Consider the following 22,749-nt stretch of genomic DNA (forward strand, 5'->3'; position numbering starts at 1 on the left):
CCGTAACCGAGCTGAAGGGCTAGCCTGGTACCCTCTCTTCCCCCTGTGCCCTCCTCCTCGGTACCCTGTCCCTCACCCTCATCAGGGCGGCACACAGATGAGCTCCAGAAGGCTCCGGGTCACCCACGAAGGTGCAGCAGAGAAGTGAGGCCTCAGGAGAATGGCCTTGGGGTGAAGGGGCTCAGTCTGAGCAGAGACAAGGAGGCAGGACTGTTTCTCGAATTTATTATCTGTTTAAATTATCGTATTGATTTTTATTTATTGAAATTCATTTGAATTTCAAATTTATTGAAATTTATTTATTTTCGAGAGACAGAGAGAGAGAGAGACAGAGCGTGAGCAGGGGAGGGGCAGAGAGAGAAAGGGAGACCCAGAATCCGAAGCAGGCTCCAGGCTCTGAGCTGTCAGCACAGAGCCCGACACGCGGCTCGAACGCATGAACTGCGAGATCGTGACCTGAGCCAAAGTCAGGAGCTTCACCGACTGAGCCACCTAGGCGACCCTCCCTCCCATTCAAAACCCAGTTCCGGCCCCTCTTCTCACTGCCCCCTTGGTCAGGCCCCCAGCCTTCTCTTGGGGTCACAGCCCCGGTGTCTGACACTGGGCCAGAGTGAAATCTCCAGTGACTGATGTGAGCCCGTGGGGGACAGGACGGGGGACAGACTGTCCCCACCAGGGCTCCTCTCCAGGAGAAAGGCCAGCCGTGAAGCTGTGTCGGCCGGCAGGCTGACGAGACTGTGGGCCAGCGTGCGGGTGCGTTTGTCATGCCGGAGAATGACAAAGAGGAAGCAGGTGTCTGACCTGTAATGACACAGCCCAGAGCAGGGGGGCAGGGGCAGCGACACAGTGTCATTTTTCAGCACATTTCCCTCCATTTAATGTTCCCATAGATTCTGGGACCCCATCATCCGATGGCCCATAGACATGTTTTACGGTGTCAGGACGTCGGGTCTCAGGAGAGGGAGAAATTAACTGTGAACTTAGTCTCCTACAAAACCCCTCATTGTCTGCAGAATGCGAACTTGGTTTTGTTTCGCCTTTCTTGGAAACGTGCTCAAGGTGAGGAGGATACAGGGGATTTGCAAGCCTCCTTGCGCATGTAAAGAAAACAAAAACGCGCTTCCCCACCTCCGACCTTCCTTTTGGTGTGGAAGAAACGGGCACGTGTCTTCCTCCTCCCCTCCGTGGAGCATTTCAGAGGCTCCTGCCACGGCAGAGAATCTGACGTTAAGGATTTCTCTACATCTTCTGCTACGGTTCTCTCTCCTCGGCTCTGTGATCAGGGAGGTCTGAGGAAAGAGATGGAAAGTTCTCTCTCTCCGTCTGTCTCGGAGGGATTGTGTTCCCGGCCACATGTGCCCCACCAGGGCCCATTGTGCTTTTTTGGACGCCGTGAGCGAGGATCTTCATTCAAGAGCCCCATTTCTTTGCAGAGAGGAAGAGAAAAGAAACGCGGGTCACGTTCAGGCGGGAGCCACTGCCCGTACTGAGGTCCCGCAACGTCATGGGTCATCGGGGAAAGAGCGGTCAACAGTGAGATACCACGTCATGCCCACGGGATGGTTAGAATCAAGGCCGAGGGTGTTCAAACAGGGGAGCCCTTGTGCCCTGTAGGTGGGGATGTGACATGGTGTGGCTGTTCTGGAAAACAGTCTGGGGGGGGTTCTTAAAAAGTTAAACACAGCATTACCTGTGGTCTGGGGCGCCTGGGTGGCTCAGTTGGTTGAGTATCCGACGTCGGCTTAAGCGGTGATCTCACGGTTCATGAGTTCGAGGCCCGGGTCGGGCTCATCGCTATCAGCCTGTCGGCACAGAGCCGGCTTCGGATCCTCTGTCCCCCTCTCTCACTGCCCCTCCCCTGCTTGCGCTCTCTCCCTCCGCAAAAAAAAAAAAAATTACCTGTGGCCCAGCAATTCCACTCCAGGGTATAGACCCCAGAGAATTGAAAACACGCGGTCAAACCAACACAGGCGCACGTGTGCTCACAGCTGTGCTGTTCACAGAAGTCAAGAGGTGGGAACCATCCCACATCTGTGGGCAGATGAATGGAGGGACAAAGCCTGGTGCATCCAGACAAAGCCATATTATTTAGCCACACGAGGGATGAAGTCCTGACCACCTGCTACAATGTGGGTAAAGCTCGAAGATGCTATGTGAAAGCAACCAGTCCCTACCGCATGGTCCCACTTCCAAGAACCATCCAGAAGAGAGTGGAGACAGAATGCAGAGCAGTAGGTTGCCAGGGTCTGGAAAGAGGAGGCAATGGGGAATAATGGCTTGGTGGGTCTGGGGTTTCCTTTTGGGGCGATGAAAATGTTCTGGAAATACATAGAGGTAATGGCTGTGCAACACTGTGAATGTAGGAAAAACCTCTGAATTGTCCATTTACTTGAAAATGGTTAATTTTAGGGGATTCTGGGGAGCTCAGTTGGGTAAGCATCTGGCTCTTGATTTCGGCTCAGGTCATGATCTCATGCTTCGTGGGTTCGAGCTGACAGCGTGGAGCCTGCTTGGGATTCTCTCTCTCTCCCTCTCTCTCTCTGCCCCTCCCCGGCTTGCATGCTCTGTCTCTCTCTCTCTCTCAAAATAAAGTCAAAAATTAAAAAAAAAAATTACAATAAAATGGTTACTTTTATGTTATGTGAGCTTCTCAATTGAAAATACATTAAAACAAAATTTCCAGTAGGACCCTGAGACGTGAGCTCTGAGAAACTGATGGGCAGCAGGTGAATTCCTGCAAATGGGACCAGAGCTGGCTGTATTCTCCTCCAGAATTTCTCGCTTCCCGCATCCCAGCAGCGAAGGCTTGGCGAGAGCATCAGGTAATGCACAAACTCCCTCCCGGTCCGGCCTTGGGAACCGGCCTTGGGAACCGGCCTGGACGGAGCCAAGAACCCAGGGGGCGCGGGAGGGCGACCCCATCACCCTAGTCGTCTTCTTCCCCCCTGCGGGGCCCCACCCCCCCAAAGAGCCACCTGCCCAAACTCTTTAGCCCGGGCCAACCGCTGCATGGGAACCGGCACCTGCAAGGGCCTTGGCCACCGGCCGGGAGGAAGCCGAGCTCCGGGGATGCTTCCCTGGTGCCCACGAGACGTGGTGCCCCTCTCTCCTCCTCCCCTCCGCAGGCTTCAGGAAGGCGACCGCTTTCTCTGCCTCCCTCTCCTGCAGTGGCCCGGGGACGACCTTCAGGACAGCTTCATAAATGGTGTCTGCACAAGGAAGGATGGAGTCTTCGTTCTGGATGGTGCCTGGGGCCCAGGCAGCCCGTAGGCTTTTCCAGGACGGTGGTGGAGGTTCTCCTGCTCATTCTCCCCGGGACCACGTTCTTTAGAGCTTCCCCTGCCGAATCCCACCACGGCGTGGGATTCTGAGAAGTCTACCCGAGGGCCCAGGAGGAATATCAGGCCCGTAGTGGGATCTTGCCTGAACCGGGGAGAGAGACAGACCCCATAACAGACACGGCCACTTCCCCAGACGGGAGGATCCAGGTACGGATGCGAAAAATCGTACTCGATCTTCATCAGCTAAAGCCCCCGCCCCGCCCCCACTGCCCCCAGCAATGGAGCCCGAGTAATCCTCAGCGAGAGAGGATAATTAATTCGCAAAGGCCCACATCCCGGGGCCTCGGCCCTTTGACGGGAGCGGAGGAGGGGAGGGAGGGAGAGAGAAGAGCTAAGTCTGTCGGAATAATCCCTGTCTCGGGGCAGGATGGTTCCAGTCCTAATGAGACCCCCGGGCATTATCGCCGCGTGGATTGTCTATCGCGGCCAGGAAAAGGACGAGCCCAACTTTCTTTCTGAATTTGGACTGACTTAAAGAGGTGGCATCGCATTTGAAGGACACCCAATCAATCTGTTACCCTCGCTGCATGAAATTGTATTTGCTTCCCGCTTTCTATCTCGCTGAGCGCAGCTGGGCTGTAAGTCATTGGTGATAACATTCTTTATTATGCCGTCCTGTTTATGAACTGTGCCTGGAAAGAGGTGATAGAAATATGCAGCAATATGCAAAGGGATGGGGGGGAGGGGGAGGGAGCAAATGCTAGTTGCCAGGGCAACAAAGGGGCTATTTTGGGCATCGGATTTTGCGGATGATGAAAAAACCATTTTCTTGCGATGCTTGGACTCTCCCCTCCCCCCGCTCCTGGAAGTGATGAATTCAGAGCCGAATATTTGGGAAAGGGGACGGCTTAATTTCTTAATTAAAAATGATGCTATTTCCCCTTCTACCTCCTTTAAACATGGATGGAAAAACAAACCTAAGGGTGTTGATAAGCATTCTTGAGTGGAAGGCGAGCTTCCGTTCTGGTAGAGAGCGATGTGTGAATAATTTACTAATCTTCACTGATCCCCGCCATCTCCCCCCACCGCACACACCCACCTCTTTTTCCCTACACCGACTTAACTCTGATAAACTCCCCGAGCAAAATCCCCGAGCTCCGGACCTCAGCAAAATCTCAAAACCCGCAGGTGTTTACAAGCAGCCTGAATTCCAATGAGTTTCTCGCCAGTTGGCCACCAAGGAGATGGTTGGGGCTGAGTGGAGACCACAGCTCTGGGCACGGGCGTCCGCACGAACAAAGGAGAGGGACCCTGCTCCTGTCCCCCCAGCCACGCAGAAGATTTCCCCGGGGAGGGGGCTTACCCTCTGCGGGCGCCGAGCCCCGCCCACAAGCCTGGCGTGTCCGCACCCACGGGGCGGCGTGCGCGCGCCCTCTGGATCCGTGCCCGGGGCGGGCCATCCGGAGCGCTGCGACCGTTTTCGCGAGGAGGAGGAGCTGGTGTTTCCACCTGGCCGCCTCCGGATTGTTGCTTCCCTGGTTCTCCAGGTGGGGTCCCCTGACCAGCAGCACATCGCCTCGGGACTGTTGCAAAGGCACATTGGGGGAGCCCCACTCCAGGCTCGCTTTGCCAGAAATGGATCCCCTGCGTGCTTGGCGGCTTATGTCAGGGTGGGAGCGGGGTGGGTAAGTTTTCCTGTTCGGGACGTCCAGATACGCTCCCCCTGTCCGCCGGACTCTGGACTCTGGTATCAGGTCTAAGATACGCTGCTAGGCCCAGGGAGCATCTTGCAAGACCAGTCGGTTCTGGAAAATTCCATAGGTGTCCAAATGGGCGGGACGGCAGGGGAAGGGGTCAGGGCTCTTGTTCTGTGGTCGGAATGGGTTTGTGCCATTGAAGAACTTTTTTGTGCCTCTGGCTTTGAGGCAATGGGCCATGCCGTGTTCTTCCCGGAGACTCCCTTCTGCCCTCTTCGACCCCCAGAAAGCAACGCCCTGAAGATGACTGTTGTGGGCTCATTGTGGAGAGGTTCTTGACGATACATCAGGGGAGAAGGTGACCGGTGGCTTCAGATGTGGCCTCTTCCTGTGGGATGTCACTTACTAGAGCATCAGTGCCCCGAACCTGAGGAGAACGCCAGGATTTAAGCTTTCTTTTAAAAATGGACTTTCAGGGGCGCCTGGGTGGCTCAGTCGGTTAAGCGGCCGACCTCGGCTCGGGTCATGATCTCTCGGTCTGTGAGTTCGAGCCCCGCGTCAGGCTCTGTGCTGACAGCTCAGAGCCTGGAGCCTGTTTCAGATTCTGTGTCTCCCTGTCTCTGACCCTCCCCCTTTCATGCTCTGTCTCTCTCTGTCTCAAATATAAATAAACGTTAAAAAAAATTAAAAAAAAAAAGAAAAAAGAAAAAATGGACTTTCAGGGATGCCTGAGGGGCTCTGTGGTCGACTTTGGCTCAGGTCACGATCTTACAGTTTGTGAGTTCGAGCCCCGCGTCGGGCTCTGTGCTGACAGCTCGGAGCCCGGAGCCTGCTTCTGATTCTGTGTCTCCCTCCCTCCTTGCCCCTCCCCTGCTCACACTCGGTCTCTCTCTGTCTCTCAAAAATGAATAAACATTACACATTTTTAAAAAATGAACTTTTAATTACACATCATCGAATTCATACGTACTCTGGAAAATACAGAACAGTACAGAACAGAAGAAGGAAGCAAACTATCTACACGTTTTCTGGCTGCACATAAAAGATAATGTTTTTCTGCCCTTTTTCCTTTTTTTTGGTTTTTGTTCTACTCTGTTTTATTTTCACAAACTTGAGCTTATATTGTATTCTTTTTTTTTCCAGCTAACGTCATAATGTGAACGTTTCCCCATCTTCAATACATGCTTGCATTGTTTTAGCAGCTGCGTACTGTTTCGTAATGTGGACGCGTCATAGTTAAGCTTCTTCTGCGAATACCTTATTTTCCGCGTCTCTTTCAGGATCTGGAAGTGGCAGCTTGTGATTTCAATACCAAAGAGAGCCGAGGGCGTGCAGAGGCAGAGGTGAGTCCCTTTGTCTTTGACGCCTGGCGTGGCCGGTGGATGCTGGTGGAGGAGAAACCGATCAGTCAGTGGGGTCTGAAGTGAGTTTCTGCGGTGACATTCGGGGTAGGAGACGAAATTACTTCCCCCAGGGCAAGTGGCAGCGTTTGGCATTTTGAAGGTTGGCAATGAGATAAATGCAGTAAAATAGGAACTCGCACAAAGCTTCCCTTTAGCTCCCTGGAACGGGGCTGTCTGTGGCAGGAGGAAAAATGGGGGACAGGCTGGTCTGGCAGGGCTCGCTCCCAGGGGACAGCCTGCCCGTTAGGGACCAGAGAGAGCCAGGGATCAGCCCAGAGTCCCATGGGGTGATATTTCTGCTCCATTTTATCCCCTCTGGGACCACACGTTTGGGTCTGTGCACCTGTGAGTGGGAGCAAGTGAAATCTCTTCCGCGGACAGAATCACGGGTGTCAGGGGCACAGGGACGTCTCCTGCCTGCTGACATCCGAGTGTTCGTGTTCCTTTGCGTCTCTGCTTTCGCACGAGTTTGGACCTGCACTTGGTCTCCAAAGCCGACCAAACTGTCCCTTTCTTCCCATGGTTCCCACCCAGCCACCTCCACTAGCAGGGAGCCCCCAGAGACCCTCGGGTCGATAAGCAACAGCGGACGCAGGGCTCTTCTTTTCAAGGAGTTATGCCGGCTGAATGTACTGCTTCGTAAGTGCCAATGTCCCGTGACTCGGGGGGGGGGGGGGCAGGCTTCGCAGCTGTGACACTGTTGACAGGTGTGACGGGAGAGTCCTGCCCGTTGCGGGGCGGGAGCAGCATCCCTGGTCCCCACCCACTTTGTGCCTGCAGCCCCACTCCTCGTGACATCCGCAGATGCCTTCAGACGTTGTCAGTTATCCGCTGGGGCGCAAGCCTGCGCCTGGTTGAGGACAACGGATGGAGAACACCGTTTCCCAAGGTGTATTCCGGGGAACCGAGTCTCGTGGGACCCTGCTAACAGCTACTCTCCGAGCAACAACCAGGTTCCAGTATGAGCTAATTTGAGACACCGTGGGCTGGAGGAAGTTCATCCGTGCTGGCTCTGCTCCGACCTCGTTTTTCCCGGCCTCGTGTGCTTTCCTGCGTACCCGCTGCTCCCACTCATGCACAGCCTCCCCCATGATCAACACCCCCACCAGAGCGTACATTTGTTGCAACGGATGAGGCTCCGTGGACGCGTCCTATCACCCAAAGTCCACAGTTTACATTAAGCTTCGCTCTTGGTATTGGACACGTTATGGGTTTGGACCAATGCAAAATGACGTGTTTTCACCATTACGGTATCATCCAGAGTAGTTTCACGGCCCTGAAAATCTTCAGGGCTCCCCCCACTCATCCCTCCCTCCTTGCCCTGCTAACCCCGGGCAGCCACTGATCCTTCTACTGTCCCCATGGTCCTGCCTTTTCCAGAACGTCAGACAGATAGAATCACACAGTCTGTAGTCTTTTCCGACCGGCTTCTTTCACGTAGTGAGATGCATTTAAGGTTCCTCCGTGTCTTTTCATGGCTTGATAGCTCATTTCTTTTTGTGCTGAATAACATTCTGCTGTCTGGCTGGACCGCAGTCTATTTATCCCTTCACCTACTCAAGGGCATCTTGGCTGCCCCCCAAGTTTTGGCAAGCGTGAATCAAGTTGCTATAAGCAATCCACGTGCGGGTTTTTGTGCGGAGGTAAGTTTTCACCTCCTTTGGGTGAATACCCTGGAACACGATTGCTGGGTCGTGTGGTAAGAGTCTGTTTAGTTTCATAAGAAACTGCCAAACTGGCTTCCACAGTGGCTGCGCCGTTTTGCATCCCCGCCAGCGGTGAGTGAGTTCCTCCTACTCCATATCTTCACCGGCGTTGGGTGTTGGGCCAATCTAAGAGACATGTAGCGGTGTCTCATTGTTGCTTTAATTTGTATTTCCCTGATGACATGATGTAAAGCATACTTCCATGCTTATTTGCCATCTTATATCTCCTTTGGAGAGCTGTCAAAGTCTTTGGCCCATCTTTAACTGGGCTGCTTGTTTTCTTACTGTTGAATTGTAGGAGTTCTTTATATATATCAGGTAATAGTCCCTTATCAGATGTGTCCTTTGCAAATACTGTCTCTCAGTCTGTGGCTCGTCTCCTCATTCTTTTGAACCTACTTTTTTGCAGAGCAGTGGTTTTTAATCTTAATAAAGCTGGGCTTATCAATGATTTCTTTCATGGATTGTCCCTTTGGTGTTATGGCATAAACTTTTAATTTCGAAATAATTTTAGATTTCTAGAACAGTGCAAAGACCGGGCAAAGGGTTCTGTTTGACAGTGGTTCTTAATTGGGAGCGTCCCCGCCAGGGGACATTCAGCAGGGTGAGGGGACACTGTGGGTGTCACATGGGGGGGTGGGTAGGTAGGACTGCTCCTGGCACCCAGTGGGGTGCCACTAAACATCCTAAAATCCACAGGATGGCCCCACCACAAGGAAGGATCTAGTTCAAAATGTCAGTAGAACCGAGATGGAGAAGCCTGGCCACATGGCCTTCGCCAGCTTCCTGAATGGTAACATCTTTTTTAAAAATGTTCATTTATTTATTTTGAGATGGGGGAGGGGAAGGAGCACCAGCAGGGGAAGGGCAGAGAGAGAAAGAGAGAGAGAGAATCCCAAGCAGGCTCCATGCTGTCAGCACAGAGCCCAATGCGGGGCTCAATCCCATGAACGATGAGATCATGACCTGAGCCTAAATCCAGAGTCAGACGCTTAACTGACTGAGCCACCCAGGCGCCCCTGAAATGTTAACATCTTAAAATAACCATGGCACATTTGCTAAAACTGAGAAGTTAACATTGGTACAATACTGTTATTGGTTGGCTTAAAAAAAAATGTTTTTAACATTTCTTCATTTTTTGATAGAGAGAGACAGAGCGTGAGTGGGGGAGGGGCAGAGAGAGAGGGAGACACAGAATCCCAAGCAGGATCCAGGCTCTGAGCCATCAGCACAGAGCTGGACGCGGGGCTCGAACTCACGGGCTGTGAGATCATGACCTGAGCTGAAGTCAGACGCTTAACCCACTGAGCCACCCAAGCGCCCCCCCCCTTTTTTTTTAACTTTCTTGACAAATTTTTAAGTGTATGGAATACTACTGTTAACCGTAAGTGCAACATTGTACAGCACATCTCTAGACCTTTCTCGTCTGGGTAACTGAAACCTCACACACATTGAGTCACGTTCCTGCTTGCCCCTCCCCTCAGCCCCTGGCAAATGCTGCTCTACCTTCCGCCTCTACAAGTTCAAGTTCGAGCGCTTTCATTCTCTCATATAAATGGAATCCCACAGTATTTGGTCTTCTGAAACTGGCTTAGTTCGCGGAGCCCCACACCCTCCAGGCTCATGCATATTGTAGCTGGTGTCAGAATTTCCTTCCTTCTTAAGACTGAATACATAATATCCCATCGTATGGATGAACCACACCTTCTGTATCCATCCATCTGCCGGTGGACGTTTTGGTTGCTTCCACATCTTTGCTGTTGTGAATAACGGTGCGATGAACGTAGGAGGGCGATGATCGCTTCAAGATCCAGACTCTAATTCTTTTGGAGAAATTTGCACCAGTAAGATTGCTGATAGTTCTATTTTTAACTGGCTGAGGAAACTCCGCACTGTCTTCCACAGTGGCTGTGCCATTTTACCTCGCCACCAAGGGTGCACGGGCCTCCCAATTTCTCTACCTCCTCACCAGTACGTGTTTTCTCTCCATATGTAGATATTTTTAACGGCCATCCTAACAGGTCCCAGTGAGATGGTTTTGATTGACATTTTCCTGATCAGCGATGTTGAATCTCTTTTGATATGCCCGTGAATACATCCGTTGGCCATTTGGATGTCTTCTTTGGAGAAATGTCCCTTCGAGTCTTTTGCCCATGGTTTAATTGGGTTGTTTGGGTTTTTCTGCTGTCGAGTTATAAGAGTTCCTTGTGTGTTACGGGTATTGGTTCCTTATCAGGTTTGCAAATTGGGAGCGTCCCCAATTTGAAATACCCACTGTGGTTTGCAAATACCCGCTGCTTGTTTTCTTTCTTTCCGGATCGTCTCCTTCGCTCTGATCGCTTGGCTTTTTAACACTTTTTCTTTCCTTTTTTTTTTTTTTTAATGTTTATTTATTTTTTTTGAGAGACAGAGTGTGAGTGGGGCGGGGGCGGGGGCAGAGAGAGAGGGAGACACAGAATCTGGAGCGGGCTCCAGGCTCTGAGCTGTCAGCACAGAGCCTGATGCGGGGCTGCAACCCACGAACCGCGAGATCATGACCTGAGCCGGAGTCTGATGCTTAACCGACTGAGCCACCCAGGCACTGCATGTTTCTTAATTTTTTTTTTAACATTTATTTATTTTTGAGAGACAGAGAGAGACAGAGCATGAGCAGGGGAGGGGCAGAGACAGAGGGACACACAGAATCCCAAGCAGGCTCCAGGCTCTGAGCGGTCGGCACAGAGCCCGACGCCGGGCTCGAACCCACGGACTGTGAGATCATGACCTGAGCCGAAGTCGGACGCTTAACCGACTGACCCACCAGGTGCCCTGACACTTTTATTTCTTTACCCCATCTGCCCTCACTTAAGTCACCAGTGCTCTCAGACAAACTGTAAGTGCACAGAGGAGGCCTCCTCCGTGGGGTGAGCCGTTTTACAGAACACAACTCTTCTGTCGCACAGATCACCTTTGCATCATTGATTTGTTTGGCAAAAATCACGTTAGGCCCAGCTTTACACAATCAGAACCCAGGTGCACTTTCCAGCAAAACGTGAACAGATCTGCACGTGGGAGGCGGGGGTCTGGCTGGCCGGACACAGAGCACGGGGACCTTTTCGGGGGACATCAAGTCCGCTCTGTTGAGGACAAGCCATTGACTAGAACGGGCGTCTAGGAGCTATTGGCATCCATCCCACGGTAATGACCGACCGCTCATTCACTCTTGAGTGTCCCCAGGCCTGAGGCTCTGAGGGGGGTCACAGTGGGAGTCAGGTGCTCGCTGGCCTTGGCAGGGTTGAGTTCCTGTGGTACCCAGTTCGGAGGAATCAGCTCCTGGGCTCCCCGCCCCCAACCAGGTTGGAGAGAGGTTTGGGGAGAAACCACCAATCACTTCCGTCTTTTCCAAGGTCTCTTCCGGTCCTGGGGGTCACGGCAGATCCCAGAGAAGCAGAGCCCTGACACCAGGGGGACCAGAGAAGGAAAAGCTCATTCAGCCGGGCGGCATAATTATCCCACAGAATAAGTGCCCCGGGTACGTGGCCTCAACTCGAAAGGGCACAGCCCCCTGGGGGTCTGGCCGAAGGCAGATTCTGGACTTGGGCTGGGAGTCTGCCTTTCTAACACGCCCAGTGATGCTGGTGCTACAGGACCTGAGCTACATCAGAGAAGCCGGGGCAAGCCCTTGACCGGCCGGGAGAGAGGGCACCGTGACCAGCAGTGATCTTTGGATTCTGCGTGGAGCAGGGACAGCCCTGGGCCTTGAAGGCCGGGCAGAATGGGTGTCGTACTGGTTGCTGGGGCAACGTTCCATTTTCCTCCAAGCAGAGGTCCGACTTGTGCTGACCCCGTTGGTGAAAACCGAAGGAAAGACGGATGGACGGACCGGGGATGCTCGTCCTCGCTTAATTCAACCGGATTCATCAGAGACACTGGCGTCTGGCAAAGGAGCTACCTGGGGGCTTTGCGGGGGTGGAGGCGGGCTTTTTCAGCCGGCCGAGCTCCTGCCAGTGAGGACAGAGCTGTGTGCGGCTGAGACGGAGTCAGATAGCTTTGCCTTTGGGCCACCACTGGGGTCCCTTGCCTTCCAAGGGCAAAGTTTGTGCTTTTAGAAATCTCTTACCACGGAAGCGATTAGCCAGCCAGACCTGTTGTCCTTTTGCAAGCAGCAAATTACCCGGGAAAATGTAATTACCCATTCACTCTGTTATTAGTGCACAGCTACGAAGATACTGAAGCAATGGCCCCTTTCATGGTATTTCAAAGCTCACTCCCACGATGCGTCCCTGATATTACACACAATGAGACTTTTTTGAATTCAATTAAGCATTTGCCTACTGTGACTCTTTATTCCTTGCAAATTGTCTCAGTAAATAATCTTCATCAAAAGTCAGAACCAATCCCCATTAGTTGTTTAGATTAATTAATGGATCTCCCCCCCCCCCCCCAGCCACCCAAATGAATTCAATTCGAACGTCAACAACTTGACCACGGAGTTTCCCAGGTTGGCATTAAGACAATATTAAACCTGGAATCAGTCACATTTAAAATGTTAATTCAGAGAAGCTCTCCATTTAGAGCATTTAATTAAATCCTTAAATAAACTGCATGGGCTCAGTACCAGATGGTTCTGCATTTGCACTGCGGCACCGAGCTGGCACAGTGAAGATAACCAGGATATATAGAGTAATAAAATCTAATCTCGTTTCCAGTGGGGAGATTCAGTGTATACACACAACCCAGGCTCAAATTGTAAGTTAATTACATTAACCCCAGTGTACTCCGGGATCTGAGCAGCCAGAGATGAGACTAGTCTTTTTCCTATCGTAAGGTTCTTTTCAACTTCACTATATTAATTTTTAGCCAAATACTAACTCATAAGGAAAATTGAAGTTAATGTAACCAAAGATAAAGTAATGCAGCCTTCATATTCTGAAGGGATTATGGAGACCCGTGAAAATACACTCTGCAAATGTCATTGACTCGGAATGGATTTATGGGGGGCGGGGGGGGGAGGAAATGAAGACACGGAGAAGGCTCTTGTCTCCGCCCATTTTCCCCCCTCCCGCCCGAGGGTTAATAAAGGACTTAATCTAAGAAACTCGGTCCTGGAAATCACGCAGTCCCGCGAGGGTAATGGAGAGCGTCTGTTGGGGGAAGGGGCGCGTGGCCGCCGGGAGAAGTCACTCTGTCATCTCGGATGCAGGCGATGGGGCCCAGGTGTCGCCGGGCAGCAAGATTGCGTCCCCCTGCTCGCACGTGGTCCGTAAATTTCTATGGCTCAGCCCCTTAATCTCCCTGTCCTCGGAGCATCTGTCCTCCACGAGGAGGGACGGGACGAATGGCTCTTCCCAGCCTCCTTGGCGAGGTGCCCAGGGGGACCCCGGTCCTCCCTCTGCCAGCCCAGAGACCCTCAGGCGGCACCTGGCACCATCACGGTGATGTTTCGTCACGCGGTGGTTGACGATCTGGGGCAGACCTACTTTTGAAGGAGTTTCCCCCCAAAGCCTATCGATTCTCAAACAACTAAGAGATGCTGTCTGCAGCAGCATCCATTCAGCCCCGAGAGTCTGGCATTTTCGAGTAGCTAAGACTCCCAGGACCATCCCCCTCCAGGAATGGGGAGACTAGAAAACCCCAAAGCTTCTAATTTGCCTCAGAAGAACAACTTTCTGCTCCTAGAATTCCAACCAAAGCAGCAGGAAACGTATTCAGTCTCCAACCACCTCATCCTAGGAAGTGACTCTCTCGTCCCTAATGGGCCATCACTTCCCTGCGCTCGCCTTCATTTGACCTTCCACCAAGCTCCTATTTAAGTTTCCTTTTTCACCCTGACCTTGACTGTTGGACTTCTCGCCGAAGGGTCTCAGACTGAGGTCGCTAGTAAGTTTCGTCCGAACGCCAGCTCCAACTGATGGTGGCTTTTCGGAGGGCTGTGTTAAGTAGGATCCTGAGCCTGAGTCCAGTCTCCAAGAGGAAAGAGCCGTGTGCTATTGGCGATATTTATCGTGTGTCTGGGCGTGTTTCTGTGTGCGCATTTACACTGGGAATACTTCATCGTTTAAAAAAATACCACTGTGAAAAAAAAAATAATTAAAAAAATAAAAAAAAATAAATAAATAAAAGGGGCGCCTGGGTGGCGCAGTCGGTTGAGCGTCCGACTTCAGCTCAGGTCACGATCTCGCGGTCCGTGAGTTCGAGCCCCGCGTTGGGCTCTGGGCTGATGGCTCAGAGCCTGGAGCCTGCTTCCGATTCTGTGTCTCCCTCTCTCTCTGCCCCTCCCCAGTTCATGCTCTGTCTCTCTCTGTCCCAAAAATAAAATAAAAACGTTGAAAAAAAAATTAAAAAAATACCACTGTGAAAATTTCCACGGATAGTTACGCTTTATGTTGATTGTCTTCATCTGTGGGTTGTCTTTTTGTTTGTTTGTTTGTTGACTTTGTCTTCTGATTCTTTGCTGGTCATGGTCAAATAGCACATCTTTGGCAATGAGTCTGTGCCTCAATGCTCACCCTTTGTTCAGACTCCTAGAAGGGGAATTACTACATCAAGGATAATAATAATAATTAAAAAAAGATCAAATGACTTAAACACTGAACGCTTTGTTATGATGAGCTTAATAACTTACACAGAAATTCCTGAGTATTTGAATTAAGAGATAGCTCGGGGAGAGCAAGGTTTAAAGAAACAAGCAGGTGGTTTTGTGTGTTCTAGGAATCCCTGCTTTCCGTGATTCCTAGTCATTGCATCAAAGACGTTAGCGCTGGAAAGAAGACAGGAGGCCGGGTCTTCGGACAGAGGAAAACGAAGCCCGGAGAAGGTAAGGGGCTTAAAACAAAGCCACACAGCCAGGCCGTGGCAGGCGGAGTCCTGCTTCGGTGGGGTGGCCGCTGCAGCTTGCTCTCCCCACATCTGTTTGCACAGACCTGCTTCCTGTGGTTCTGTTTCCGGCTCTCTCGGAACCCACAGCTCACGCTTCCCTTTATACCTTCAGTGGTGGATCCTTTATTGCCCAGTCGGACGCAGGGTCCGTTGTTCCCAGGACTTTCTTCTACGATGCGTGGCTAATCCTGTCGCCCCCAAATTTCTCTTGTTCTGCTCCCCTACCCCGTGGGAGGAAACAGAGGCTTGCTGTGCTGGGTCTCTACATCGGAGTGTAGGCTCACTTGTTCGCAAGGTAAAAACAAAACGAAACAAAACCCAAAAAAACCCCCAAAATAGGCTTTGTTTTTTTTTTTATTATTTTTTTAAATGTGCATTTACTTTTGTTTTTTTTTAAATTTTTTTTTCAACGTTTATTTATTTTTGGGACAGAAAGAGACAGAGCATGAACGGGGGAGGGGCAGAGAGAGAGAGGGAGACACAGAATCAGAAACAGGCTCCAGGCTCCGAGCCATCAGCCCAGAGCCCGACGCGGGGCTCGAACTCCCGGACCGCGAGATCGTGACCTGGCTGAAGTTGGACGCTCAACCGACTGCGCCACCCAGGCGCCCCAATGTGCATTTACTTTTGAAGGAGACAGGGTGTGAACAGGGGAAGGGGAGACGCAGAAGGACCTCCCTCTCCTCCGTCACGTCAGCGCCTCAGCCTACAGTCCGGGCAGTGTCTGCATAGCAGGCGAGGGGCTGGGGAGCCCATGTCCCTGCAAATCAGACGCGTCACGGGGGGTCGTGCAGACCACTGCGCCGGAAGGGTGGGGGGCAGCCCTGAATATGCAGCAACCCAGGACGACTGCCCGGGAGAGGAGGCGCTGATGGCCCTACTGGCCCCGTGACTCCAGTCTCCTTGCCGCCTGGTGAGCCAGCTGGAGGCAGCTCAGCTGGGACAAAAGAGAGCCGAGGCAGGGGGGGGGGTGGGGGGGTTTGGTTTTCATCCTGTTCCGTGTGTTTTGTTTCTGAAATACAAAAATGGCCTCAGACTCAAAACGTTTCTTCCCTTCCTTTTCCTCCGAAGAGAATAAACGGGGAAAAGTGTAGGTTGTGACTGGTCCCGGCCTGGGCTTGGCGGATAATCCGGATTTCTTCCGGGCCTCTGCAGCTGTATCGCAGTCGTGCAGGACGGGAGTCTCCTTCGGCGGACAGATAGCTTAGGAAACGGCAAGAAAAAGGCCATCTTTTCCAGAGTCTGATCTCCAGAAACCGATCGACTCCGTTTCCTGGAGCCCTCATGTCACCTCATCGAGATGGAAAGGGGTCAAAGTCCTTGCCGTGGTGACGTGGGAAACTAAGGCAGAGGAGAAACTAAATTCCCTTACTGCCTACAGCCCACTGACGAGTCCTGGAAACCAGCAGGATGACCTTCCTCTAGGAGCTCGGCTGCCTCGATGGTGACACTTTGCGGGGGGCACAAGGGAATCTCGGCTTAACGTGATCCCAACCTCGGGGACCCTGTAAGTCCACTTCCTTCATCTCGACGGCCCCAAGCTATATGCTGGCAATCCCACTCCAAGCTCATGGCCCCCGATACACATCTGAAGGGTCTCAGGACGGAGGTTTTATTAAATGGTAATACATTGAGTTTTCCCAGCAACAGCTAGCCCCTCAAGGTCCCGGAAACCTTGCGTCCAAGATTCCTTAGAGACGTACGCTGTCCCTGCCCCCCTCCCCACCTGAGGGGATACAACCCGTCACCCATCACAACCCCAGCGCAGCGCTTCCTGCCCACGGGTCCCGTCCCCCTGTCCCCGTGGTTTAACAAAATCGCCTTTTGGCACCCAAGACGTCTCGAGAATTCTTTCTCGGCTGTCGGCTCCGGGCCTCCCCCCACCCCCCGCAAAACTTCATCAGTGGTAACAGGGTGGTGAAGGCCCAGGCGAGCAGTTCGTAGAAACCATAAAATAAAATGCTGCATGATTTTTGTGACTGTGACCTAGATTTAGGCTGCCCCGGAGGGCAGGGCAGCGATCGCCCCTGAGCGAGAAACAGGGGTGATGGGGCCTGCAGAGCCGGCCCTGGGATGAGCCAGGCTGCGGGCGATAGTTTTGTTTTGGAGCGGAGTGGGGCCAGCTTCCCTCTGACTGCACCTGCAGGGACCAGCATCCCCAGAGTGGCCAGCGCCGCATCCGGGCACCCCCAGCTCCGCCGGGCCCTCCGCTGTGGCACCTTGCGTCCGGGGCGGAACCTGCAGCTCCCATTCCCGGCACAGACGGATTCTCCTGGTAGGTTCACCACTGGTTCAGGATGCGGGGCAGCTCTGAGGCCCTCCCTGACCGTCTCTGCCCCGAATCCTTGGGTCCGAGGGAAGCGGTTCTATCCCCCCAGGGCGGGCGCTGCAATTGGGAGCCGGCACCTGAAGCAGCCTCTCAGGGCTGAGCCACATAACAGGTGGGAATTGGGGTCCTGTGGGCTCCCCCCGCCTCCCTCCCCGGTCCCCTCTCCCCACGGAGTGAACAGAGGACCTGGCGGCTACCCTCTGGGACTCTGGGCGAGAAGGAGTTCGCCGTCTGGAGCTCGGTTCTTGCTCTGACCCATCGCCGCGACCATCAGGAGGCCTCACCGCACCGCAATAGCCCCGCACAGCTGCGGGCACAGGTGCTCAGCCCGGCGTTGCCAGGTCGGGCAAGCAAGGGTTGTGGATCCTGGTGCTCAAACAAGATGGTGAGGCCCAGGCGTGTGTTCGCCTCCCTGTCCGAGCTCCCCGGTGGGCTTCCTTTCATGGTGGGTCCTGGCCGGCCCAGACCGTCGTCTCACCAGCTTTAAGACGGCCTGTTCTTTCCTCACAGCGCACTGGGCAGATTGTACAATCACAGGGCATGCCTGACCTACGGACCCATTTGGGGTCAGGCTGTCTGGGCCCAAATCCCTCTGGCCCGCCTGCGAGCCCAGCTGTGGGCCCGCTGTGTAGGAAGGTGCCTCCAGCCCTCCTGTGTTCTGGCTCAGGGCTTTTCCAGAGCTAAGGCAGGGGGCCCTGGGGGCAGGCAACACCCCCAGGAGCAGCCCCCTGCCAGTGGGGGTACGCAAGTCCGTGCCTGCAGAAGGACAAACCGAGGCAGAGAGCCAGCCCCACCTGAAGCACGTGCACCGAGAGGAATTCCAATTGAGGGCGAGGGCAGGGGTCCCGGCAGGGCCGTCGTGGGGTGAGCGGGTCAGGTCTCCTCCTCCTCTGGCCTCCGCAGTGAAGGGTAGGACTCCCGGAGATAAACTTGTTTTCCCTTTGGCATCGGTTTCCTGTCGCTGCTATTAACACATTACTGTAAACTTGGGGCTTGAAACAACACAAATTGATTCTCCCACGGCTCGAGGCCACTGGTCTGAAATCAAGATGTCAGCAGGGCCTCACTCCCTCCAGGGGACGACGATCCTTCCTGCCTCTTACAGCTCTCGGTGACTCCAGATGGTCTTGGCCTGTGGCAGTGTTCCCACAGTGACTGCCTCCCGAGGTCACAAACCTCCCTCTGTCTTTCTCTTGTAAGGACACCTGCAATGGCATTTAGGGTCCCCTTCCCCCGAGAATGCAGGATGATCTCCTCATCCAAAGATCCTTAATCACGTCTACAAAGACCCTTTTGCTTTAAAAAAATTTTTGATGTTTGTTTGTTTTTTGAGAGAGAGACAGAGAGACAGAGATCGAGCAGGGGAGGGGCGGAGGAAGAGGGAGACACAGAATCCGAAGCAGGCTCCTGACTCTGAGCCATCAGCACAGAGCCCGACGCGGGGCTCGAACTCCATGAACCGGGAGATCATGACCTGAGCTGAAGTCGGAAGCTTAACTGACTAAACCAGTCAGTTTAAACTGACTTAACTGACTAAACCCCCCCAGGCGCCCCTACAGGGACCCTTTTTTTAAATAAGATAACACCTCACTTGTGGAGATTAGGATTAGGGGGCGTGTTTTCCAACCGACCACACCCTTTTGAGCAAACTTTCTGACTCTGAGGCCAGATTTCTCAGTCAGTCTCTGTCTCCCATTTTCTTTGGGAATCTTGTTTTTAACCTTTCTGAAAACTTCCCAATGCAATTTTAAAAGTAACAATGTAAAGCCCCAGGTAGAGTGCATGGGCCCTCCTAGGATATATATGAAACAAAGCTGGGGTGACCCAGGCTCATTAGGCATTCATTAAGCACCTACTGTATGCCAGGCTCACTCACCCCTCACAATGACTCACCATCCCATTTTATAGGTGCAGAAACAGAGGTCCAAGATTGTAAGGAGGTCGCACAGCCCGTAAAGGGCAGGACGAGGCCCTGGGGTCCACGTCCTATAAGTTCAAGTGCAGGTTCTTGCTCTGGGTCTACTGGGCTTGTCTGAGCCCACTCACTACATTGGGCTCACTTGAAACATTTGTTAGTGGCCTCCAGTCCAGACTGGACTTTCTATGTGTCACTTCCCACCCTTTCAGACCCCTTTCCCTTGTGCTTCCTAGTGCCAGGCTGGGCTATTCAAGGTCCCCAGGTGGCAGACCCCTTCCTGTGTGGGCACAGAGGTCCCTGTCCTGAAGGTCCCTGGGGCATGGGGCTCCTGTGTGGGCACAGACGTCCCCTGTCCTGAAGGTCCCTGGGGCACGGGGCTCCTGTGCCCGGCTCGACAGGCAAGGGTGCTCGTGGCTCCTTCCCCTGCCCACCCCCTGCCCCCATGGACCCCAGTGTGAAAGGTCCTCTCGGAGCCCAGCCCTCCCACAACCCCGTCCCCATATCACACTCTAAATGACAGCGCTGACCTTTCCCTTCCTCCTCTGAAATCTAAACTGTCACATTCTGGGACTGCCCCTGTCCACCCACGTCCCCCTCCCTGCTAAGAACACAGAAGCATTAAATTCTCCATCTTCTTCAAAGATCATTAGCCGAGAGCAAGCTACACATTGATTTTCTTTTCCTTCTTCTGGTTCTGGCTAAACACGGGGACCTCCGGCCACCGTCGGAGGGCAGGGCACTTTTCCCAGGCTCTGCCTTGTGTCCTTGAACTTGCCTTCTGGCCGCCTCATGATCCCCACAATACGACAGGCACGCGCCATCCCAGGGCCAAAAACAAGGCCAGCCTTGTGCTCCTAGGGAAGGGGGTGCTGGGCTGCCCCCCTCCCTTTTCACGGCGCCTTTGGGATGTTTCTCCGATTCGTGTATTTTCCCAGAAGTCACCTACGAAATCCTTTTTCTCCGCGATATTTTTGCCGTTAAACAGACCTATCCAAGCGGGTGTCCCCAGATCATTTGAAATTCTCCCCCTGGTGTTTGTGCCGGAGACGATGGGCCTAAGTGCGCTCTTCTGAAACGCGGCCGGGCCTGGTCCCCAGCCTGGGCGATGACAGCTTTCCGTGAAGTCTGAGGTCTGGCCCCGCTCCGGACCTCATCCCGGAGAGCGGTGCTGACACAGATGTGCTCTGTGCCCTTAAAAACGGCCGGCCGGTGGCAGATAAAATCCGATACTCTGCTCGGCGGAGGCAGCCTTAGCCTGGGGCTCGAGAGCCCTTGCGCAAATAGACTCTTTGTCCAATCTGTCACATGTTCCCTCTGTGCGGATTCCATGGTGGCTCCGAGGAGACCTGTAGGGAGGGCTCCGGGCTGTTCCAAACCGCCTCTATAAATAGCCAGCCTCAGGAATTCGCGTGGACTGTTTTCACAGGTTTGCGACTTCGTTTTTCCAGTAATCCAGCTGAGCACTTCTGGGCTGGGGCCACAGCAAGGGGAGGTCTTGGAGGGGGTGGGGAAGCTCCCTCCCCGCCTTTTAGGAGGGGTCGACGGGAGGCCAGGGCCGCCGGCCTGCCTGCCTCCGGGTCCCTGGACTGTCGCCGGCGCTGTGGCCAGGACGCGACTCTGGTCATCTGGGACCAGCCGCGGTGCCCAAGTCCAAAAGCATCTTCCCGGGGCCTGTCCTTGGCCCCCACATCTGGTAAGCATCCAGCCGAGACAGAAAGCACCGCGTGAGAGGAACCCAGTCTGCGCGGTCACAGAAGCCCCTTTCTGTCAAGTCTGAGTGCTTGCAGGGGGCCGTGCGCCCATGACCAACAGCCCGCGGGGCGAGCCCCGCACATCGGTGACCAGCCGGGTTTTGCTTCCTCGTCGGGGACACGGGGGAACGCAGCCCAAGGGGTCTCCAGCCCCACCGGATTCGGCTCGACGGCCTCGATGGCGTGCCGGGGCTCCTCGCACGCAGCGGGCCGAGAGAGGGGTGTGAGGCAGGGGGCGGGTGCCAGGAGTGGGGTCCCCGGGGGGCCTGCAGGTGGGGGGATCAGGCGTGGCAAGGGGCGCGGAGGTCAGCTGGGCCCGGAGAGGAAGGCTCCAAGGGAAATGGCACGAGGAACAGGAGCCGTGGCTGGAGCGGAGGGGAGCGGTTTTGCCTCATGGAGGCGTGGGAAGGCCAAAGACTGCCGGGGCCAGGATTCCAGAAGGCCAGCATGCCCCCACAAGCAGCCCCTCCCCTGGCGCCCCCGGCCCCGGATCTCTCCCTCCTCCCTGCGCTAGTCTAGGGAATTATCTATCGTACGGCTTCCATGATGCTCTGCGGCTGCCCTCCCGACTCCTGTGCAGACCTGCCACGGACCCTGATACCCCGCGTGGATGCCTCCCCTCCTGCCCCCTGCACCCCTCACCCCTGCCCTCTCCATGTTGCGGCTTCCAGCTGTTCTGGGGAGACACCTCAGTTGGGTCTCGTCCCCCAGGAGCGCCCAGAGCGCGGACCCCGCGACAGCACGGGCCCGGGGGATGGGACCCTCAGACAGCCAGCGTGAACAAGACAGCCAACGGGCAGTCCCTTCCCTGTCCTCCCTCCACGGCCAGAGGAGCGACGGGTTTGGGGTGACCGGGCTCTTGAGCAGAGTAGCAAGTGGAATTAACAGGGAAGAAATAAATTCAGACGCAGACAGCTAGAAGCAGAGATTCGCTGAATTTTTACCAAAAAGGAAGGTGCGGGGCGTGGGGGGTGGGGGGTGGGGAGCAGGCCTCACTCCGGCTCCCGGGGAAGCTCCCTCCTACCCAGCTTGGGCGTTTGCAGCAGGAAGCGATTTGTGATTGTGCCGATTTCATGGTGGAGTCGTGCAAAACGGGACAGCTGTGCAGACCGCATCCGTTGGCCTTTGCACAGCAGCGCCTTCTCGAAGGGATGCCTGTGGGACCCAGTCCCTGTCGGCTGCAGGAGCCCCTCGAGTGGCTAAGGTTGTCCCCGGGGACAGAGCCCAGCAGACCAGCCTGAACACAGGTGCCGCCACTCACCGGCCACGCGCCCTCGGCCCAGCTGGCCGCCTCGCGGGACCGTGACACACTCCATGAGACGGAAGACGGGAACGTTCAGCACACGCCGGGCACGACACGTGTGCAACAGGAGACACCTGCCATTCTTGCTGGGACGCTGTCACAGGACCGGGGCGCTCGCGGGCTCCCACAGACAGGAGGAAGAGGAGGCCCGGCCGGGCAAGGACAGAGGACGCCAGCCCAGAAGACTCCGCGGAGGTCCCTAAAGTCACAGGTGACCCGTCAAAGGTGATGGAGAACAGGTGCGCCCTTGTACAGCCGGTCAGCCCGGACGTGAGGTGTACCCACCTTTCGGACTGATGTCACCGCGTCGAGAGACATCCGTGGGGAAGGGCCTCCCTGACACCCCGGCAGCCCTCACTTCGGGTCGCCCCTGTCCCCTTTGACTAACGGCTGACCTGACATCTTTCAGCGAGTGACCTTGTTGCAGCCGGTAATTCAAATATCTTTCAGGGTCAGAAATAATAAGCCCCACCGTGAGATGAACAAACAGAGCTTAAGTTGAG

General features: G+C 54.3%; 1 protein-coding gene across 11 annotated transcripts; it reads left to right on the forward strand.

The window, feature by feature from the left end:
- Positions 1-3,252: 3,252 nt before the first annotated feature.
- Positions 3,253-12,683, forward strand: LOC109494475. 11 transcript variants are annotated; one of them, XR_002149395.3, is made up of 4 exons: positions 3,253-3,919; positions 6,259-6,401; positions 6,916-7,020; positions 7,162-8,538. XR_002149395.3 is itself a non-coding variant. In XM_019818319.2 (3 exons), exons 1-3 carry the CDS (start codon positions 4,526-4,528, stop codon positions 11,750-11,752), a joined length of 645 nt encoding a protein of 214 aa, XP_019673878.2. In that variant the 5' UTR covers positions 3,938-4,525; the 3' UTR covers positions 11,753-12,683. The 11 variants fall into 11 exon arrangements, 2 of the variants coding, with proteins under 2 accessions (XP_019673878.2, XP_019673883.1); XR_002149394.3 differs by having other exon boundaries at positions 3,258-3,919; positions 6,259-6,321; XR_006589985.1 differs by having other exon boundaries at positions 3,261-3,919; positions 6,259-6,321; positions 7,186-8,538.
- The last annotated feature ends 10,066 nt before the right edge of the window (positions 12,684-22,749 follow it).

Source organism: Felis catus, chromosome E1 (genome assembly GCF_018350175.1).
Source record: "Felis catus isolate Fca126 chromosome E1, F.catus_Fca126_mat1.0, whole genome shotgun sequence".
Taxonomy (NCBI): Eukaryota; Metazoa; Chordata; class Mammalia; order Carnivora; family Felidae; genus Felis; species Felis catus.